This window comes from Strongylocentrotus purpuratus, unplaced genomic scaffold, assembly GCF_000002235.5.
Source record: "Strongylocentrotus purpuratus isolate Spur 01 unplaced genomic scaffold, Spur_5.0 spur5_scaffold_20, whole genome shotgun sequence".
Classification (NCBI taxonomy): Eukaryota; Metazoa; Echinodermata; class Echinoidea; order Camarodonta; family Strongylocentrotidae; genus Strongylocentrotus; species Strongylocentrotus purpuratus.
The window spans coordinates 2790081-2810052 of record NW_022145606.1 but is presented as its reverse complement, the minus strand read 5'-3'; the positions used below and the strand labels follow the sequence as shown (position 1 = coordinate 2810052).

The window sequence follows — 19972 nt, the reverse complement described above, 5'->3', positions numbered from 1 at the left end:
ATTATTGTATACTGATATCAATGACATTCCTGGTTTATTGCTGCTTATAGATTTTGAAAAAGCATTTGATTCTATTTCTCATGATTTTATTAGAAAAGTATTGCACTTTTTTAAGTTTGGTCCCTCTATTGTAAAATGGGTTAATGTATTCTATGAAAATGCTCAATCCTGTGTATTAATCAATGGACACCTGTCTCCAAGATTTTCAATAGAGCGAGGTTGTCGTCAAGGAGATCCCATGTCAGCTCTTATCTTTCTATTATGCGCCGAAATACTAGGTCTCTTGTTTAGAAATTCCGATTCCATTGTTGGTTTGAGCTTGCCTGGTAGACAACTTAAAATAATTCAATATGCAGACGATACTCTTCTAACATTGAATGGGTCAGTAATGGAATTAAACTGTGCATTAAACATTTTAGATCAATACAATGCAATCTCTGGTTTAAAAGTTAATATACAGAAGACACATGCCATTTGGATTGGAGGATTTAAAAACAAAAAAATGGTGTTCTTTTGAATAGAAATCTAAATTGGGTGTTTGATGATTATTTCAGATATGTAGGTATAGACTTTTGTTCGGATTTGCCCAAATTGATAATTCACAATTATAATGAAAAATTTAAAGAAATAAAAAGTCAAATGACATCGTGGTTGAGACGATACTTAACTGTTCTTGGAAGAATCACTGTCGTCAAGTCATTGTTTGCATCCAAATTAAACTACCTTTTTTTGTCCCTCCCTAATCCTGGTGAAAATCTTTTGAAAGATATAAATGCTCACTTTTATAGATTTATATGGGGGGAGAAACCTGATAAAATAAGTAGAAATCAAATGTCACAAAGTTACTCAGACGGAGGGGTTAAAATGATAGATATATACACACATAGCCAATCATTAAAAATTTCCTGGATTAAGAGATTAGTAATTGGCTCAATAGATAGCAATATCCTCTGTCTTTTGCAATCTTTCTTACCTGAACGGCAAGATTTAAAATTATATATGGGAAACAATTATTTTCGGGAACTGGCAGGTAAAACAAAGAACCTTTTTTAGAAAGAAATGTTCATGGCTTATAGTACGCTCTTGTCCATACATCATGATAACATTTCTTGCCAACCCTTATGGAATAATGATTACATTAAAATAGGCAATAGCTCAATATATAATAAAAAATTGTGTCAAAAGGGAGTTTGTTTTGTTAACGATATTTTAGACACAAATGGTGATTTTTTCTCTCTGGTACAATTTCAAGAAAAGTATAATATTCAAATAAATTTTCTTTTTTATCGTGGATTATGCGATGCAATTAGACAAGGGTTTAACAATTGTACTATTTTTAACAAGGTGCCACAACCTCTTTTCCCAGATACAATGGCATTTGTTATGAAACGTATTAAAGGATGTTCACATATCTATGCAATATTATTAAAGAGAAGAAAAGGACTATGTAAAAGTTTTCTTAAATGGAAATGCATTTTCGACCTGAATGATAAGAGTTGGGAAACATATTGTTCTATTGGATTTAATTGTACCATTGATGTGGGCTTACGATGGTTTCAGTTTAAAGTCTTGCAACGCATATTATATACGAACGATCTACTTTTTAAAATGAATTTAGTCCCAAGAAAAGAATGTACATTTTGTAATGAACAGATTGAAACAGTTATACATCTGCTATGTGATTGTACGCATGTTAAAAATATTTGGGGTAGGTTAGAACACTGGATTAATACTGGAACCGGAAATAAATTAACATTTTCATTACAAGATAAATTATTTGGTTTAAAAGGTTCAAATAATTATGCATTGAATTGTATACTGATTGTGGTGCAACAGATGGTGTATACTTGCAAAATAAAGAAACAATTGCCCGACTTTGATAGTATTAGAGTTTCGATTATAAATTACTTCAAAAACGAAAAGTATATTGCAAATTCAAATTGTAGAAATAATAAATTCACAAGAAAATGGTTTCAATTCAGGAATTTGTTTACTTAAAATGATATTTTTTCTGTATTTGTTTTTCTTTCCATGAGTGTTAGAAATGAATTATTGATTTGTTAGTTTTCTGTTAACTCAACAGCTCAACAATACTTGTATCTTGAAAAGCCAATTTTATTTTATTTATGTTATTATGTAAATTACCTTGAATATATATTTTTGTATGTGTTTCAAATGAAAATCAATAAAATCCCTGTGGAGGGAAAAAAATATGAAAAAAAAAAAAAATGTTTTTAAACAAATTATTTTATTGTTCTTTTTTGTTCATTTGTTTACCTAGGATGCCCAGAAAGCGAGGCAAGAATTGATGGAAGCCAAGAGGCACCTCCATGGCCTTGGGTCAAAGGGTGAGATGGAATCAAAGGAGAAGAACAAGCTAGAAGACGAATATCAGAAGAAGATGGAGAAAGCTCATTCAAAGGTCAAAGAACTTATGAAGAAACAACAGGTGAGTAGAAAAGATAGGTACATAGATAGATAGATAAGTATATAGATACATAGATAGGAAGGGCAATAGATAGATAGATGGATATATAGATATCTCTCTCTCTCTCTCTCTAGGTGCCATATCGATTGACTTTAGCGATCATTTTGTTCTACAACCCTCGGCTCCTAGCATTCTGTATAAGTACCACTCCCAGTTCTTCCACTCCTCTCTCTCTTCCGAAAAATTTCTGCAGACTGTCCATCCAAAGTATCCTTCTTTTTCCCCTACTCCTTCTTCCTGCAATTTTCCCTGTCAAAGTAAGTTTCTCTAGGCCTTCTTTACATGTAATGTGACCCTTGAACTTCAACTGCCTAATCAACATCTCATGTATCACTTTCCTTTGCACTCCAGCTCTTCTAAGAAGTTCCTCATTACTAACGATAGATATATAGATAAATTCAAAGACAGACATAAGGAAACAAAGAGAGGGAAAGTCAAGAGAAAGAGGATCGTGAAATGAGAATAGAGTGTGATGGAGAAAGTAGGATACAGAGTGACAAAGAATGATTGAAAACAAATCTACATGTATGTAAAAAGTACTGCTTAAGAGACTCTTTTTAAAGCCCCACTGAACTACTTGTAGGTACTTGCGCTCTCTTTATGGCACACATGATCCCCTTTTTCTTATGTTAATTTATAGCTGATTTGATGAGATAAAGCTGGGTGGTCATCCTCCTGGCCAAACTAGTGCAGACGGGCTTCAAAATTATAATTTGATTTGAAATGAGCTATTCCTTTATAAATCTTTCTTTTATCTGCAGGAGTCTGAGAGAGTACTGAAGATGCAGACCCAGAGAGAGAAGAAGATTGAAGACCTTGAGATTGCTGTAGGTCGGATGAAACAACACCAGGAGTTACAACAGGCACGGCTTAGAGAAGAGGGGGATCGCAAACTAAAACTTGAGGTATTGACCCCTATTATACAAATGAAAAAGTCCTGCTGTATATGTAGTTATTGGTTTTGTAGACTATTCCATTTTACTCAATAGGGGTATACATCCCAGCTTGTAATAAAGGGCATTTAAATTATTGTGGAGTTAGTTGTAAGCAAGATAAAACAACATCAGGAGCTACAACAGGCACGGCTTCGAGAAGAGGGTGATCGCAAACTGAAACTCGAGGTATGGAACCCTATTATACAAATGGAAAAGTCCTGCTGTCTATGTAATTATTGGTCTTGTAGACTATTCCCTTTTACTCAATAGGGGTATACAGTACATCCCAGCTTGTAATCACACTAAGTATAAAGGGCATTTAAAATGTGGAGATAATTGTAAGCACGATGAAACAGCATCAGGAATTACTGCAGGCACGGCTTTGAGAAGAGGGTGATCGCAAATTGAAACTTCAGGTATGGAACCCTATTATACAAATGGAATAATCCAGACATTTCTATATATTGGGGCTTGTAGGTTATCCCATTTTACTCACTAGGGGTATACATCCTAACTTCTGGAGTATGGTGTATCAGACCAAGTTTAAATGGCATACAAAATGTGGAGATAGTTGTAAGCGTGAACAAAACCAGGAATTACTGCTGGCAGGGCTAAGCAAAGAGGGTGAACGTAAATTGAAACTTTAGGTAAAATCCCTAATACAGAAATGGAATAGTCCAGGGCCCTGTTTCACAAAACATGTTATCTATGACGAATGCTAAAATTCTATGTCAAATTTGTTCTCAGCTGATCGAATGCCCCAATTTCAGTAGCTTATAACAGTTACTGTAACTTGTTATTGATGAAACAGGGCCAATATCTGTATGAAACAATAGGTAAGTCAGTTAATTTCATTTAATTGGAACGCACATCCCTGCTACCTGAACACAAGCAGGGAAAGAAAAATAAGAAAAATAGGCTAAAGTGATGGGGTTTCTTTGAATATTTATATATATTTTTATTAAGAAAAAAAGGGGATAAAAGAAGAGAATGGTGCACATATGTATTTGAGATTTTGTATGTGTTTGATTCAACAGAGAGATCTACAGAGGGATCAGCAGAGGATTAAGGAGCTGGAGATTAAGAACGATCAGCAACAGAAGATACTCAAAAGGAAAACAGAAGAGGTAAGAATACAATTCAATTCAATTCAAATTAACATGTATTTTCTTCCATTCAATTTGACAACATATTTGACTTATTGTCAGAAATTGAATTGAATTTTATGGTTATTGTAAAACCAGTACATGTAGAATCATCTTATTTTGTTGCAGCAGTATTCAAAGGTCACTAACCATGTCATGTTTAAAGCCTATCTGCACTAGTTTGGCCAGGAGGGATTAGACCTCCCTGCATGGTCACTGACAGGTGGTTATCTCATCAAATCAGCTCTCATTCAACCTACAAAAAAGGGGACCATGGGGGACCAACAGTTATAGATTAGGCATTAGGGACTTTTAGATTTGCACGACGAGAACAAGGACTGCGACGTGTGACATCCTTTTAACAAAATGTGACATCCTTTTAAGGGACTTGCAGTGATGTCACATTGCCTTAAAAGGATGTCACACGAGCAGTCCACGTTCTTGTCTTGCAAATCTAAAAGTTCCTGTTTGCTATATAGAGGGCGCATGTAGCTATAAGTAGTGCAGTGGGGATTTAAAATAGGCTTTACCAAGTGTGTCTATTGTATGTTTCCATGTAGGTCGCTGCTGCCCAGAGGAAGTTACGTGTTGGCAGCGCTCATGCACCGGACCATGACAAGGTGGAGGAGCAGCGAAAGTGGCTGGATACAGAGGTTGAGAAGATCCTACAGAGGAAGAAGAAGATGAAAGACCTAGAAGAGGTACGTTGATGTCTACATATTTGATAATGCCCCTGCCAAAAGGAAGTTAAGACACCAATTCGATGCGCTAGTGCCCTTTGGTATAGGCATTAATCCTCATTACAAAGTCCCTCAGAGAGAACTCATAGCCGTCGGTCTCCTGGTTGCTCACTTACAAGCATACACATGCTTTCTTAAAATATTTTGCTTGAGCTGTCATCTGGGATGGGAAGGTGTGATATATCTGGTTATAAATAGGAGCCCATGATTGCCATAGCATGAATTATTTTGGGTATTGGATTAGAAATAATCAAAGTATTGACAGCATTTCAACCTGTATTCTCATTTATTTATGTATTTTTTTGTTTTTCATTGTTTGGGGGGGGGGGGGGAATATAGCTTGCTAACAAGCATCTGAAATATATCATATTTATATTAAAGACAGTAATACCTGCTTTTGTGGCCACCTGTAATAAAAGACCCCCTGTCTATAAAGACCACATTTTTGGTTCCCTTGAATATTGTTTTTTAATTAAACCTGCACTGAAGGAACCTGTACGAAAAGACAGCCTGCCTATGAAGACCACTTTTCATGTTTCCCTTCAGTGGTCTTTATAGACAGGTTTCACTGTATGTTTGTAAAATGTATAAATTTTGTGTTTGTTTTGACAGGAGCTGAAGAAACGTGAAGTCAATCTTGCCAAGAAAGAGTCAATGTTACGGGAGATGGGAGAGCTAGAGATGAGGAAGCTAAGATCCAGCCAGTCAATATCAAGGGTTAGTCTAGTTAAGGGAACCAAGAGAGAGAGGGAGAGAGAGAGAGAGAGAGGTTGGGGAGGGAGGGAGAGGAAGAGAGAGAGAGAGGGAGGAAGAGAGAAATAGGAGAGGGAGAGAGAAAGACAGATAGACAGAAAGAGAGAGAGAGAGAAAGAGAGAGATGGGGGAGGGAGGGAGGGAGATGGGAGAACTAGAGATGAGGAAACTTAGATCAAGCCAGTCAATATCAAGGGTTAGTCTAGAGCAAGAGGACAGAGAGAGAGAGAGAGAGAGAGAGAAAGAGGTTGGGAGGGAGGGAGAACAAGGGAAGAGGAAGAGAGAGGGGGAGGGGAGGGAAAGAAAGATGGAAAAACAAGAGAAAGTAGGAAAAACAGAGGAAGAAAGAAAAAGAGAAAAGGAGAGAAAGAGATGGAAAAAGGAAGAAAGAAACAAAAAGAGAAAGAAAGAGGGACAACACAACAAAATACAGACAGTAAAAAGGAGAGAAAGAGAGAAAAAAAAAGGGGGGGGGGAATACAACTAAATACTTGAGAACAGAGAACTATAGATAAGGTAACTTAGATCGAGTTGATTATAATGGAGGGGTAAAGTCTCTTCAATGTAAATTATAATAATATAAACAATATAGATAGATCTGGATTGATAAATGGAACACCGTTTGTTGGAGAGAAATTGGAGGTTTAATTACATTTCTTCCCCAGTTACCCTGGTTTAATTCACACACCAACTGGTCTGTAGAATAAGAAAAAGTAGTATCCCTTAATCATGTTTTCTCATCTATCTTTCCAGGATATGACGGGTCTTGCGTCAAAGCTGGAATCAGTGGAGAGAGAGATTGAGGAGAAAAATAACACCCTGAGAGTGAGTCTGGACGCCCAGAAACCAGTCATAGGCAGAGAGGTACAGGCACTCAGGGAGGAAAGGTGAGTCAACCAAGAATTCTTCTTGTTGCTCTGGTGGTGATGATGCTGGTGATGATGATGGAGATGATGTTGATATGTGCTTTTGGTTATGAAGATGGTGTTGAGGAAGAGGAACAAGAAGAGGGATGATGGGGAGGAGGAGGAAGAAGAAGAAGAAGGGGGAGGAGGAGCAGGAGGAGGAGGAAGAAGAAGAAGAAGAAGAAGAAGAAGAAGAAGAAGAAGAAGAAGAAGAAGGAGGAGAAATGAAGGAGAAGTAGAAGAAGGTGATAATTGTGATATTGATGATGTGGTGATGATGGGGATGTGGATAATGAAGATGATGACAATGGTGTAGTAGTATTGGTTTTATCAATGATGTGGATGGTAAAACTATGAAGAGTGCTCATTTGCTCTGATGAAAAACTTTATGTGTATCGTCAAAGAATTGAAAGCAATGTTTATGATAAAAACGCTGTATTTCTCAATATGACTAGCTTAAGATACACACGAGGTCAATTCATAATTCACTAAAACTAGTCTGACAATGATGTCTGGTTTTCTTTCAGAGAGCGCCTTCTTCACCAGAGGATCCATCTTGATGAGAAGCTTCAGCAGGGAACACTGCTCTCAGCCACTGAGGAGAGAAGGTTAGACACATCACACTACTCAGTATTTCAATTTTATGCTTGTTTGGGTGTATGTTTGTTTACTTTACCTGACTGCTGTGAAAACATGATAATATGTGAATGCTTGTAAGCAAGCAACCGAGGGACCGACAGCCTCTCTGAGGGCCTTGGAAATCAGGACTAATGCCTTACCAAAGGGCACTAGCGCATTGACTTGGTTTTGAACCCAGGACTTCCCGGTTACAAAACCAGTACTCTACCACTGAGCCATCACGCCTTTATCAGAAGGGCATTAATTTATACTTTAATACACAGTTAACATGCCTTCTGGCTCAACAGAAGAATTTAGGAATTTTTAATTTCTTTTGCAAACAAGTTTTTGAACATCGCAGCAAAGTCAACAATGTTCAAACTTGATTAGCTCCATGACAAGCCTTTTAAAGCCCCACTGTACTACTTATAGCTACTTGCGCCCTCTAAATAGCAAACAATGCCTCATCGGTCACCTTTGATCCCCCATGATTCCCTTTTTTTTATGTTAATCGTGAGCTGATTTGATGTTGATGAGATAACAACCCGTCAGTGACCATGGTGGGAGGTCTAATCCCTCCTGGCCAAACTAGTGCAGAGGGGCTTTAACACAAGTATAAAGTCATCTTGCACTGGAAACAGTTCAATTATCTTGAAATCTTTGATATATCTATACCATGATAAATACAATTTAGCATTGGTAAATTATATGTGTGGCATATAAAGATTTAACCTATAAATGTTTCTCCTTCAGGTTGATAGAGTTAGATGAAGGAGTAGAAGCACTGGAAGCAGCCATTGAGTATAAGAACGATGTCATATCAACCAAGAAAAAAGATTTACGAAGGAACGATCTCACACAGGTAGGCAGGCCTTCAACCTAAATTCATGATTCCCATGAAGTTAGCACTATTAAGAAAGATCAGGGACCTGTCTTAAAGGCATCGTTTAACAATTTTGTCAGTGTCTGTGATATGGTGTAATATTGAGGCCCTAAACAAATTGTGTTTCAAAATGATCATTAAGTGCCTAAAAAATCTTTAAGTGACCAGTTTTACCATACTCATTTTCCCCAAGAGACAGTAGTGTTATAAAAACCGTTAGGAAAACAAATTGTAACATTTTGATTTACAATCAGCTTGTAAATCGGCTTGTAAAAGTTATGGGATTCCTGACTGACCTAAAGGTTTATAATTATAATTGCAGGATGAGCTAATTCCAGGATTTTGTTTCAGAACCTGAGGTAATGTTACCTAGTCACTTTATTTAATAAAGAGTTGCAATTGATACAAATTGATCGCAAGTCCTCCAATCAAGTTCAAGTTCAAGTTCAAAAAGAGTTTATTAATCAAATGATTCGCAGTCAAAGACTGAATTGCACATTTGTTACATTTGTTACATTTAAAGATATACAAAATAAATAATTGAAAATAGATACATACAAACAAAATTGCAAAGTGCACGTTACAAACCAATAGTAAATGTTAAAAGTTTAAAAAGTTTAAAAAGTGATGAGTGGCAGTGGGCATTCTCGTGGTGATGGGCACACATGTCCAGGAGGTGGGCCCCTTCCCCTTCAAAAAAAAATTAATTAATCAAAACAACCCCCTCCCCCCAATAAATTAAGATTAGATCCCACCAACAAGGAAAGGGCGCCCATCACCCAGAGAATGCCCATGCATATACAACCAGCAAATACACAATTGTACATAGGAGAAGAAAATAATCATAACGAAATAAACTATATATTGTTTAAAATGCGAACAAGGTAAGGAAGAGCACTATTTTGAAATCTTTGCGTTTTACATTTAAAAGTGTCATATTTGTTTGAGTTTCTCAAATTGTATCTATTTTCTCTTTTAACCGGTAACCAATTATTAAAAACAGGGTGTTTTTCTAAAGATATTACAAAATGTTCACAAAGTTGTTTTCTTCTTGCTTCAAGTGTGATCAAGTTACACAATGAAAGAGCATTGACATATGTTATATAGTCACCTCCCAATATTATTCTAAGGACTCTCTTTTGAATTCGTTCTAAATTTAATATTTGCTCTTGAGTAATATTTCCATTAAAAACAGGGACACAATAATCAAGTACTGGTCTTATGTATCCCATGTATATAGTTAAAAGGTCATTGCGAGGAAAATTAAATGATTTCAATCTACGGAGCATATACAATTTCCTATTACACCTTAACATTGTATCTTTGATATGTAAGTCCCATTTGAGATTGCTTTGTACAATGACCCCAAGAATTTTAGCAAATTTCACTATATCTAATTCAACATTCCCAATAAATAAATTTTCAAACACTAGTGGTCGTTTCATAAAAGTAATAACCATGGCACGACATTTGGCTGCATTTAATTTCATATTATTTACACTAGTCCATTGTTGAAAGTTGTTCAATGGCAAGTAAGCAGTCTCCAATCTCTTATATACAGTACATAGTTGTTATTGATATCAATTGCGAATAAGTTGCGATTGAATCAGAACTGTCTATTAGACTAGGTCCAGGAGATGAAATGATCTCAAACATGTTAATTATCATCAAATAGTTGACTTGTACATATTTCTGATCCTGCTTTGCAATTTTACAATCTCATTTGAAGAGTTCAATATTTGTTCTCCTCAGAAATAGGCCCTACTAGTGTGATATATCACTCCTATGCAGTCAAATTCACATTTATTGGTGATCTTAGCTTGTACACAAGGAATTTTTCCTTTTCTTTTTCAGTTGTTTGAAAGCATGCAATCTGTAAAGATTCAGCACCTGTTTTCACTCTCACAGTCTTATGGTTCATGTATCACTCAAATCTTACTTTTCTATGTCTCATGTCATAATATAGAGCAATGTTAGTGAGCCGTATGAACAGTCTTGCTTGAAAAGCGAGAGATAGAGACAAAAGACAAATAATGCAATGTTGTTTTTTCTATTTTCTGTTATCCATGTTTCCTCTTTCGTAGAGTGAAGCTATGTTAATAATGATTTTTCTTAACAGTCTTGCTTGAAAACCGAGAGATAGAGAGAATAAACAAAATATATAATGTTGTGTTCTCATTTTCTATTATCCATGTCTGTCTAATCTCGTTATTTTCCTTTTGTGTATTATTAAAACTTTTGATTGAGCGTTAATGAATGTTTTCCTGCTAACCACGATAAAATGCTTGGGCATTGTAGAAGTGCTACCACCTATTCATGATAAATTCCAACTATTGGTTTTGAATGAAACATTTACATCATTTATGAAGTCACGGATTGTATTATTATCACATGTTTTGATCTTACTTTATTTAACTGGTTTTGTTTTGTTTTGTAGAGTGAAGCAATGTTAATGAGTCGTCTGAACAGTCTTGCCCCGTTGGAGACCAAGAGCCTTCTTGCCAAGTACTTTGAAAAGGTCATTGACCTTAGAGAGGGAGACAGGAGAAAGGAGCTAGAGATCAGCGAATTGGAGGTAGGAATATGACCTTTGAACCTCAATAATGTTAATGATATTGATGATGATGGTAAAAATATTGCCAAACCTTTTCTCACTTGCATAATTTTCCCTCAACCCTGTGAATTACCCCCCCCCCCCCCCCCCCCTCCCCCAGTTTCTGCCCCAATGTGGCCTTTATTGCCAGGTTTAACTATATTAATCTCTATCATGATTATTACACAGATGTGTCATTTGTTTACAGATGAAACAAGATGAGTAAGAGAGAGAGGGGGGGGGGGGGGGGGGATACAAAGCTTGTAGAACTCCCTGTTTATTATTTGTTAAGTCTTTTATTTTGAGTTGAGTAAGAGAGTGATCTAAGGAGACAGGAGCACTGTCTGTCTTAGTATCCACCTCTCTATTAAGGTCACCTGTCTATAGTGGCCATGCTGATTTGATGGCCTCTATGAAGTGGGGGTGTTTCACAAAGACTAAGATCAACTTTTAGTTGGACTTGCATATAGAGGGCTCTCACGATTGGTCTCTCAATTATGATCTTTAGATAATATTCTTTCCTTCAATATTGAACTGTGAAAAAGTTGAATTCTGTAGATGTGTGACCCCTTGAGAGACTATTGCCAGTAAATGGTGAGAGCAAACAATGGCATTAACAGCCTGCCTTAGTTAAATCCAACTTAAAGTTGATCTTAGTCTTTGTGAAACACTCCCCATGTTTAATTTCATCAATCTCTATCATGCTTGTTTTACCGGTGTGTCTTTTGTTTACAGGTGAAGCTGGATGAGCAGGAGAGGGTGATCCGAACATTGGAGGGCTCCCTCAGGAGTGCCGGGATGGAGAGTGAACACAGATTGGTGGAACAACAGAAGGATTATGAGAGGAAGGTCCAGATGCTGATGAGAGAGCTACAGGGAGAAGGAGGAGGAGGAGATGGAGGGTTAGTGATGGATGGATAGAATGAAAGATGGATAGAAGGGTAGATAGATATGGATAGATATGGATAGAAAGAAAGATAGATAGATAGATGGATAGAAAGATAGATAGATGGATATATAGAGAGATACATGTAGATAGATAGATGGATATATAGATAGATGGATCGAAAGATAGATATGACCTTGACTATTTTGTACTCAGTTATTGTTGTTCTGCTCTTTGGGAATAAGTGAATTAATATGGGTAAAGCGTTACATGTACTGTACCACAGCTCTTGACTCTACATCTATGTTTTCTCTCTTTGGCTGTAGGTCTGCTCTGGAACACAAGCTAAAGGAGCTGGAGAAGGATCTATTCTATTACAAGAAGACAAGCAGAGATCTGAAGAAGAAGCTCAGAGAGTTTGTGCAGGCCAGTACTAGCTCGAGCAACGGTCATGGTAGGATAATAGAAGAGAGAGAGAGATAGTGAGAGACAGACAGACAGAGAGGGGAGTGGGTGAGAAAAAGAGTGTGTGGGGGTTGGAGAGAGAGAGAGAGAGAGAGAAAGAAAAAGAGAAAGATGGAGACATATATGATTGAGAAATATAGTGTGGGGGTGGAGAACCTGAGAGAGTGTGTACAAGCCAGTGCTACCTCAAGCAATAGACATAGTATAAACATGAAACTTGAAAATAAATGCAAGTGAGAGAGAGAGGGAGACAGACAGAGAAAGAGAAAGAGAATCTGAGAGGGTTTGTACAAGCCATCACTAGCTCAAGAATCGACAAGGTCAGATATGTGGGGGAAAAAATGAATATCAATAGACAACCAAAATAGTTATGTGTGGCAGAAATCAACTGTGCAGATTAATTTTTTGGTCAAAAATATTACCTATTTAGCTTCATTTGCTATGATATGCTTGTTGATGTTACAGAGGAGGTCAGGGGACATGGGAGTGCTCATGGGTTACCAGCACAGGGTGGAGATGCTGTACCCAGGGAGGCGACGCCCGTAAGGAAGTCACGGAGAGAGGTCCGAGAGCTGAGGTAAGATTGAAAATTGGTCAATCCTTACTGTGTGCTCCCTACTTCAATGGTGTACTGACAAAAGAGGAGGGGCAGTAGGGAGGGGGGGCGGGGGTTAAGAGGAGATAAAGAGTGTGCTCATGAGATACCAGCTTGGTGTAGATGCTGTCTAGTGAGGCATCATCCATTAGGAAATCAAAGAAAGAGGTATGAAGAGAGCTGAAGTAAATTTGAAAACTCTGCAATTTAGTTCAGTACAGGGTTCCCAGCAATCCTTGAAATGAGAGAAAAAAGGATCTCCAATTTTTCCTTCAAGGGAAATGTCAGAGAATTTGAGAGAAATCACTTGTATCAGGGAAATAGCCCTGAATTTCATTGCCTCCAATCTTTATGCCAGGATGTACTGTTGTTGTTATTTTAGTTTAAAAGTATTATATCATTCGGTTGTGAATATGTAGGGTTGCATTAATTAGTCTATTCACAAATCACATGTTATAAATGAGAGTGCATATAACTCTCTCTACAGCTTTACAGCTTAATATTTGAAGACAAAACATTTTTAAATAAAGTAAAGCGACATGGAACTACCTGACATATAGAGAAAAATATATATTTGGGAGATATTTTGGAGAGTACTCTATAACATTAATCTTATGTATTATCATTGTATATTATTTTCCAGCGATGCTGAAGTATCCCTTAGGAAGTCATCCGCAAGTCAGAGGTCATCTATCGTTGCTGGTAAGTCATATAATAAGTCCCTCGGAAAGAACGTTAAATGGAGGCCCCGTGTAGATGAGAGTCACCACCTTTGCACGTTAAGAACCCACTACACTATTCGTATAAGAGTTCCTTCGCTGCTTTGGAGGGTATTGGGATCTGCTGGGAGACTGCCATTAACTACCAAACCCTTTTTCTTTGACTCATAATACTTTGTCTTCTTTTATCATGCAGATTCCATCGAGAGTGTGACAAGTCGTGGAAACAACCCCTGGAATTAGTTGTGCCTTTCTACAATGCCCGGTTTCACCAAAATATCTGGTGCACAAGTGAGGAAGTATGTATAGTGTATTCGACATGCAAACAGATCCAATAGAAAATCAAGTGTCTTTCTTGTTTATGCACAGACTGCTCTTTATTAAATCTTTAAAGTTTTTCTTCAAATGCTCTTACATTGCCTACCTGTGTGTAAATGTTCCTAATGTTCTCGTGTAAAGAACCCCTGGTCAGCATCATAGCCAGATGCAGTGTCTTGCAGGCCCTGGTTTCACAGAAACACTGGACAAAATATGTGCCTGGATTGAACGTGTGTGCAAACAGCTCATGGTCATGCACATTAAATTGTACTCCTGTTTTCACAAGATCTTAAGTATCGTAAATGTGCACTAACAATGTAGGTACTAAAAGTACCTTTGTTTTGAAGAAGTTCAACATGTACAGATCACTTGGGAGATAGCTCTTGTACAGATGACCCCCAAATATCCACAGATCTTTTAAACATGGAGACGTCCCACTTTGTGTATTTTAGAAAAAAATGGGTGCCAAAGTGATGGAGGAGCTTTATGAAGACCTGTAAAAATGAATACTTCCATCTGTCTATCATAGAATATACCCTTAGTGCATAAATGAATAATGATTACATAACATTCATGAATATGCACTCAGCATTTGTCTCAATGGGTATTGCTGATTTGTACAAACGACCTTTGATATGCCCATGCATAGTGTTCCTCCGAGTGGCTTATTGTACTAGTGTTTGTGTGTTTTTGTGTGTGTCATTGCAGTACTGTTCATTTTAAAATGTTTTCACCTCTAGACCATCAGATCACCTTGCTACATGTAGACAATTTATGCTAATATATTCAAATTTTATGGTAATCAATTATGATGTATTATAATTGCATGTGTAAGTATGATTCTGTTTTATCAGTTACTATTTGTTTCATTTTTACTGCAAAGCACATGTAATCACATTGATATGAATTATACACAACTGAGTGTGATTTGATAGCATTAATATATTAGGGACCAATATAAAATACCCTTGAAATGTTATGAGTGAAAAATCTCTATTGTAGGTTCATGATGTACATGTATCTCACTTGATACAGTGTGCCTAATTTTTGTTTGATATTTTATAAAGTTTTATGTTGATAACTTTTAAATATATCCCAATATTATGAAATAGATATGCATGCAAACAGTATTATCCTAATGCATACAACCATGAATAAGTCGGTAGGTTATTTCAACTTACAATAAAATATTGCAAGACTTGTTAATGTATTCTATGCACTCACCTAAAGGCATTTTAGTTTACAATGACGAAGTTGCAAACTTGGCATCCACAAACATGTTTCTTGTAAGATGTTGCAAACTTTGGGGAAAAGGCATTTTTTCAGACTTGTGTTTTCAATTCAACTTTGTAAACAAAGTTACATTCAAATATCTTTCTCTTTGTTAGGGATGTACTAACTTTTGTTGGAAACTTTGTCAAAAGGCATTAATACCAGTTTCCCAAGCAAGCTATACTTGCTAAGTACTGTACATACACCATTCTATAAGTGCAATCTAATTCTTGAAATATTCCATGTTTTGTTAGTCTAACCTTTTTATGTTCAAACAAATCTGCACTGTGTTCTTACTTTTATTAGTATTTTATAATTTGCCATGTAAAAACAAAAACAGTGTGTTGTTGCTTCATGTACATTGCATTTATTTGTATTCCATTTGTTTTTATGATTGTACAGACATAGATTTGGTTTTGTAATGAGTTGTGTTTGATTACAGTGTATTTTTATTTGAAAGAGTGCTATATAAATCCATCCAGTTTACATGCTAAGTTGTAAAATACATATGGATCATACATTAATTAGAAGTTAAATATATGGATGATTATTACTTTCATAGACTTATTTAAACATTCCAATGCAAAGATATAATTTTTTCAATTTTGTTTTAGATGTAAATATATGAGATTCATATATGTATTGTATGACCACTGAAAACAAGTACCTATCTAGCGAATGCACAACTAATAGCTTACAGATATTTTAATATATTACAGAACAGTTACTACTTTTATAGTTTTTTTAAGCAGCAAAGAAATTACCAAGCAAACATCTAGAATACAAAAATACAGAAGATTTGAAGGGAGTCATATAAATGTGAGGAAAAGAAAGCAATTTACAAAATAAAAAACAACTTCTTTTCCAATACTTTCAAAGTTATGAAATTGATGGGTAGACCTACATGCATCAGATATCTTTATTTTGAAGAATCTATCATTTTAAACTTTGTGTATTTAATATATAAATTCAACAATACATTGGAAGATCTACATGTAACCTTATGGCCATATATTACTCAATATTGAACAATTACCATTTCCTATTAATTCTTTGCAGGTATTAATGATTATTTGAAATGGAATTTCTTTCAAGCAATTGCCTAATTTCAAGCCCTGTTCTTTGTTCATTTCAGGGTTTTTCAGGCTTTATTATTGTTCATAATATACGAGGTACTAATTGTTGGGTTTTCATCACATGCTAAATGTGGAACGAAAGGGTTTATTATTTCTGAACATTTTGATGATAAAGATGGATTCCAGAACAGGTTCTAAATAATAAATGATACTTGTTTGTTACACATTTAGCTTTATGATGAACCCACAATAAATACCTTTTGTATCATTTAGTATTCTATGACATTTTAATGATGGTTTAGGAGAATACTTTATTTTACATAATATAATGTATTACTATTATTCAAAGGCCAGTATTATAATTAATCTTTGAAACCCGGCATTTAAGCTGTCATGTTTTACAAAGAAAAACTTGGACCTCTGTAAAACTTCCCTGGTTTAAATGATAGTTGTCATCATATAGGGGACATTGACTTTAGTAAACAGTGTCATGATATTTATCACATTACTGTTGCCATATATCCTTTTCATTAACTGAGCCCCACCATATACTTTCCCATCTGCCTTGAATTGTTTGTTAGAGGAAAATAATTCAGACAGGCAAAACTATTTGGTGTTGATTTGGTGAAACTGTATTCATGACGTGAGTTGAATTGATGCTTAATAAAAGCAACCAAAATACTCTACGAAATATCTACTATTGCGTTTGTGTATATTGATTATGGATTATGGGTTGTCAACCGTAGTGACATGTACGAAGGTTTAGTGAGTTTCTTTGCTAATTATATAGAATCTTGTTTTTCTACTTTCTCTCCTCTCTTTCTGTCTCGATTGCTCTCCTTTCTTCAATCTGTCTATTCGCTTTCTCTCTCTCTCTCTCTCTCTCTCTCTCTCTTACTTGTCTCTGTTATCTCTGTGTGTCTGTCTACCCCTCATTCTCTCTCTCTCTCTCTCTCTCTCTCTATATATATTTTTTTTTTCTTTCGTCTGTCCATTCTCTTTTTCCCTCCGTCAATCTGTCTCTCTTTGTCTCTCGTGTTATATGTCCGCCCCACCCCCTCTATCTATTTCTCCCCCTCCCCTCTCTCTCTCTCTCTCTCTCTCTCTCTCTCTCTCTCACTCTGTTTCTCAAAATGTTTCACCCATTACCCATTCTTCATACATTATGTTGATAACATAAAAGCCCTGGCTGCATCACTGATCTGAAAAACATTCAATAACCTAACACCCATTTATCTTCAAACAATAATGGCGAAAAGATTAAAAGCGTCACTCTACCACGGAACATAAATGCTCTGACCGGTACACAGTAGAAATGCTGCTGTACTATAGAAAAAAAACGCAATAGTGATCAATAGTTTCTATTCATTACCTGAGTAGGTTCGAGCCTACCTGTGAAATCGACCTAATTAGGATACCAATCCCCTCTAAGGTTGATTGACAGATCAAGGAGATCCTCCCACATCAATCGATAGATTCAATTCACAAAATAAAAACGGTTTATCAAATAGCACGTTTCACAGCTATCAGCTGATTTGCATGTAACTGTGCAAGGTAAAGTATACGGTAACATTCAAAATACAAGTTACATGAGAATAAAAGTTGGTATAGATGTAGAAATGGAAATAGGCCAGTAGATATATGAATACACATGAAGCAGTCAGAATGTATCACGAAATTAGGCCTAGCTAAAAAAAAAACCACAGAAAGAAAACAATCATAAGGACAAATTTGAACTGTTAGACTGGTACCAGTTATGTAAAGCAAAATCGTGTAATTGATACAGTGGGATATAAGAAATAAGGAAAAGGGACGGATGTTGCCAGTTACAAACTTAGGGATATGAATGAGCACAAAACACTTATTTTCAGACCGATGATAATAAGCTTATACTGAATTGGAGGGGGGGGGGGGGGTAAGTAAGCACTCCTCTATACGAGATCAAGTCTCCTAATCCCCAATCCCGATTACTGTCATTAATCCTTTCAGGGTGTTTGGCATAACCTTAGGGGAGCCTTCCAAAGTTGCGACTGTGCCGCGACGCGTCGGGGCGCAGAGCAGGATATGAGAACAAAGGAGGCGCCTTTATGCGCCCATTAGCGCCTTTTTGCATCGGATAGGAGAGGACTTCAGTTGGTTGCCAGCTCATTAAAATCTGGCTATTGTTTGGAGTCTCATTGTTACGAAATTACCCTGCCAGGGCGCGCCCCGGTGAAGCACTTGACATTTGTGAATGGGAGCTTAAACTTTGAATAGCTTTCGCGCCCTTTCGCGCCCGGTCCGGCGCATTAGTTATTCATGTAGTGCCCGCTTTGTGTGTCGCTCTCGTCTTGCGATTTGACTCTGAAAAGCATTACTTTGGCTACTGATTTGTTTTAATATTATTTTACGTACATGACATTGGTTACAATGTTTGTTTATTTTCCTCTCAAAATCGGAGTTCTGTAGGCGTTAACGTTGGCATGATTGTTCATTTTTTCATCTCCTCCTGTTCTGTTCATGATTGTGTTCAATATACTGTATCAATTTTAATACAAATTGATTTGTTCAAAAAAACAATTTATTTTATACTTACCCCACTCTCTCTGACATTGTTTTCCTCGTGCATGTTTTGACACTTTAATTGTAATTTTATATTTCCTTATAGCGATGTTATCGCATGTTTCGATTTTCTTGTTTTTTTTTTAAACAATTTTTGTTGCATCTTGTAAACAGTTCTGTCGTATGATCATTATAAATCATATAATTGTATCATCAGTCTGTTATTTCAATACATAGATCCTTTGAATCTTCTTAAAATTAGAGAACGTATTTTAAAATCCGTGATGTTGAAAATGAAAATCCAATCAGATGTCATAGTTTTCTCCTTGAATTGGATTTAAAAAGCGTTTTAATCTGTATTACGATTTTTTAAGCAAATGATATCCGTATTGTCGGGAACACCATCAATATGTTTCGTTAGAAGGAAGACGCTCATTTTCAGAATGTTCTTTCTTTGCAAAACACTAATGTTACGAACAAAATTAAATACACTGTACCCGTATCATCGGGGATATCGCAAAACTCCCAGGGAGATTATCAATTGCAAATCAACATAGTAAATTATGCCTAAATCGTAAGATAGAGCATGCATTAAAAAAGAAGAGAGTTACCAGGAAATGATGTTTGAAATTTCACCCCAAACATATCTCAAGAAGAATTAGTTTATCATTCTGTGTCAAAGAATTTTATCGAATATTTCTTTGCGACGAAGGGGGGGGGGGGTTACATCCGCGGCCAGTTTTAGATCTAGGTCATTGTTAAGAATAACTAAAATGCGTATATATTGTGCTGAATAGGGCCACATGTTTATCGAAAGAGCGTAGTACGTTCTAGAACAAATACAAGCCATGGCAATTCGTTGAATTGCTTCTCGTAACAGAACTGTCTCACTGTCTAAATAAGGATCCATCCGGGGGATCCATCATGCACGTTTTGGTAAACGATTATAATGATTGGGTTGTTTTGGGACATTTTTTTTCGGGGGGGGGGGGGGCAGGTAGCCCTTATTCCTTCTTCTACTGGGTCATCAAGAAACACAA

At 36.3% G+C, this 19972-nt stretch overlaps 1 protein-coding gene across 1 annotated transcript in view; it reads left to right on the top strand.

Moving 5' to 3' along the window:
- LOC578556 (kinesin-like protein KIF27) overlaps positions 1–17082 on the top strand; it is a 44341-nt gene extending 27259 nt beyond the window's left edge. The window contains exons 20-33 of the mRNA XM_030992631.1: positions 2282–2449; positions 3250–3393; positions 4461–4550; positions 5129–5269; positions 5921–6025; positions 6815–6948; positions 7494–7574; positions 8338–8446; positions 10905–11042; positions 11796–11962; positions 12273–12400; positions 12877–12988; positions 13650–13708; positions 13922–17082. Coding sequence (XP_030848491.1) covers positions 2282–2449; positions 3250–3393; positions 4461–4550; positions 5129–5269; positions 5921–6025; positions 6815–6948; positions 7494–7574; positions 8338–8446; positions 10905–11042; positions 11796–11962; positions 12273–12400; positions 12877–12988; positions 13650–13708; positions 13922–13968 — 1623 coding nt within the window. The 3' untranslated portion in view covers positions 13969–17082. The remainder of the gene's footprint in view (positions 1–2281; positions 2450–3249; positions 3394–4460; positions 4551–5128; positions 5270–5920; positions 6026–6814; positions 6949–7493; positions 7575–8337; positions 8447–10904; positions 11043–11795; positions 11963–12272; positions 12401–12876; positions 12989–13649; positions 13709–13921) is intronic.
- The last annotated feature ends 2890 nt before the right edge of the window (positions 17083–19972 follow it).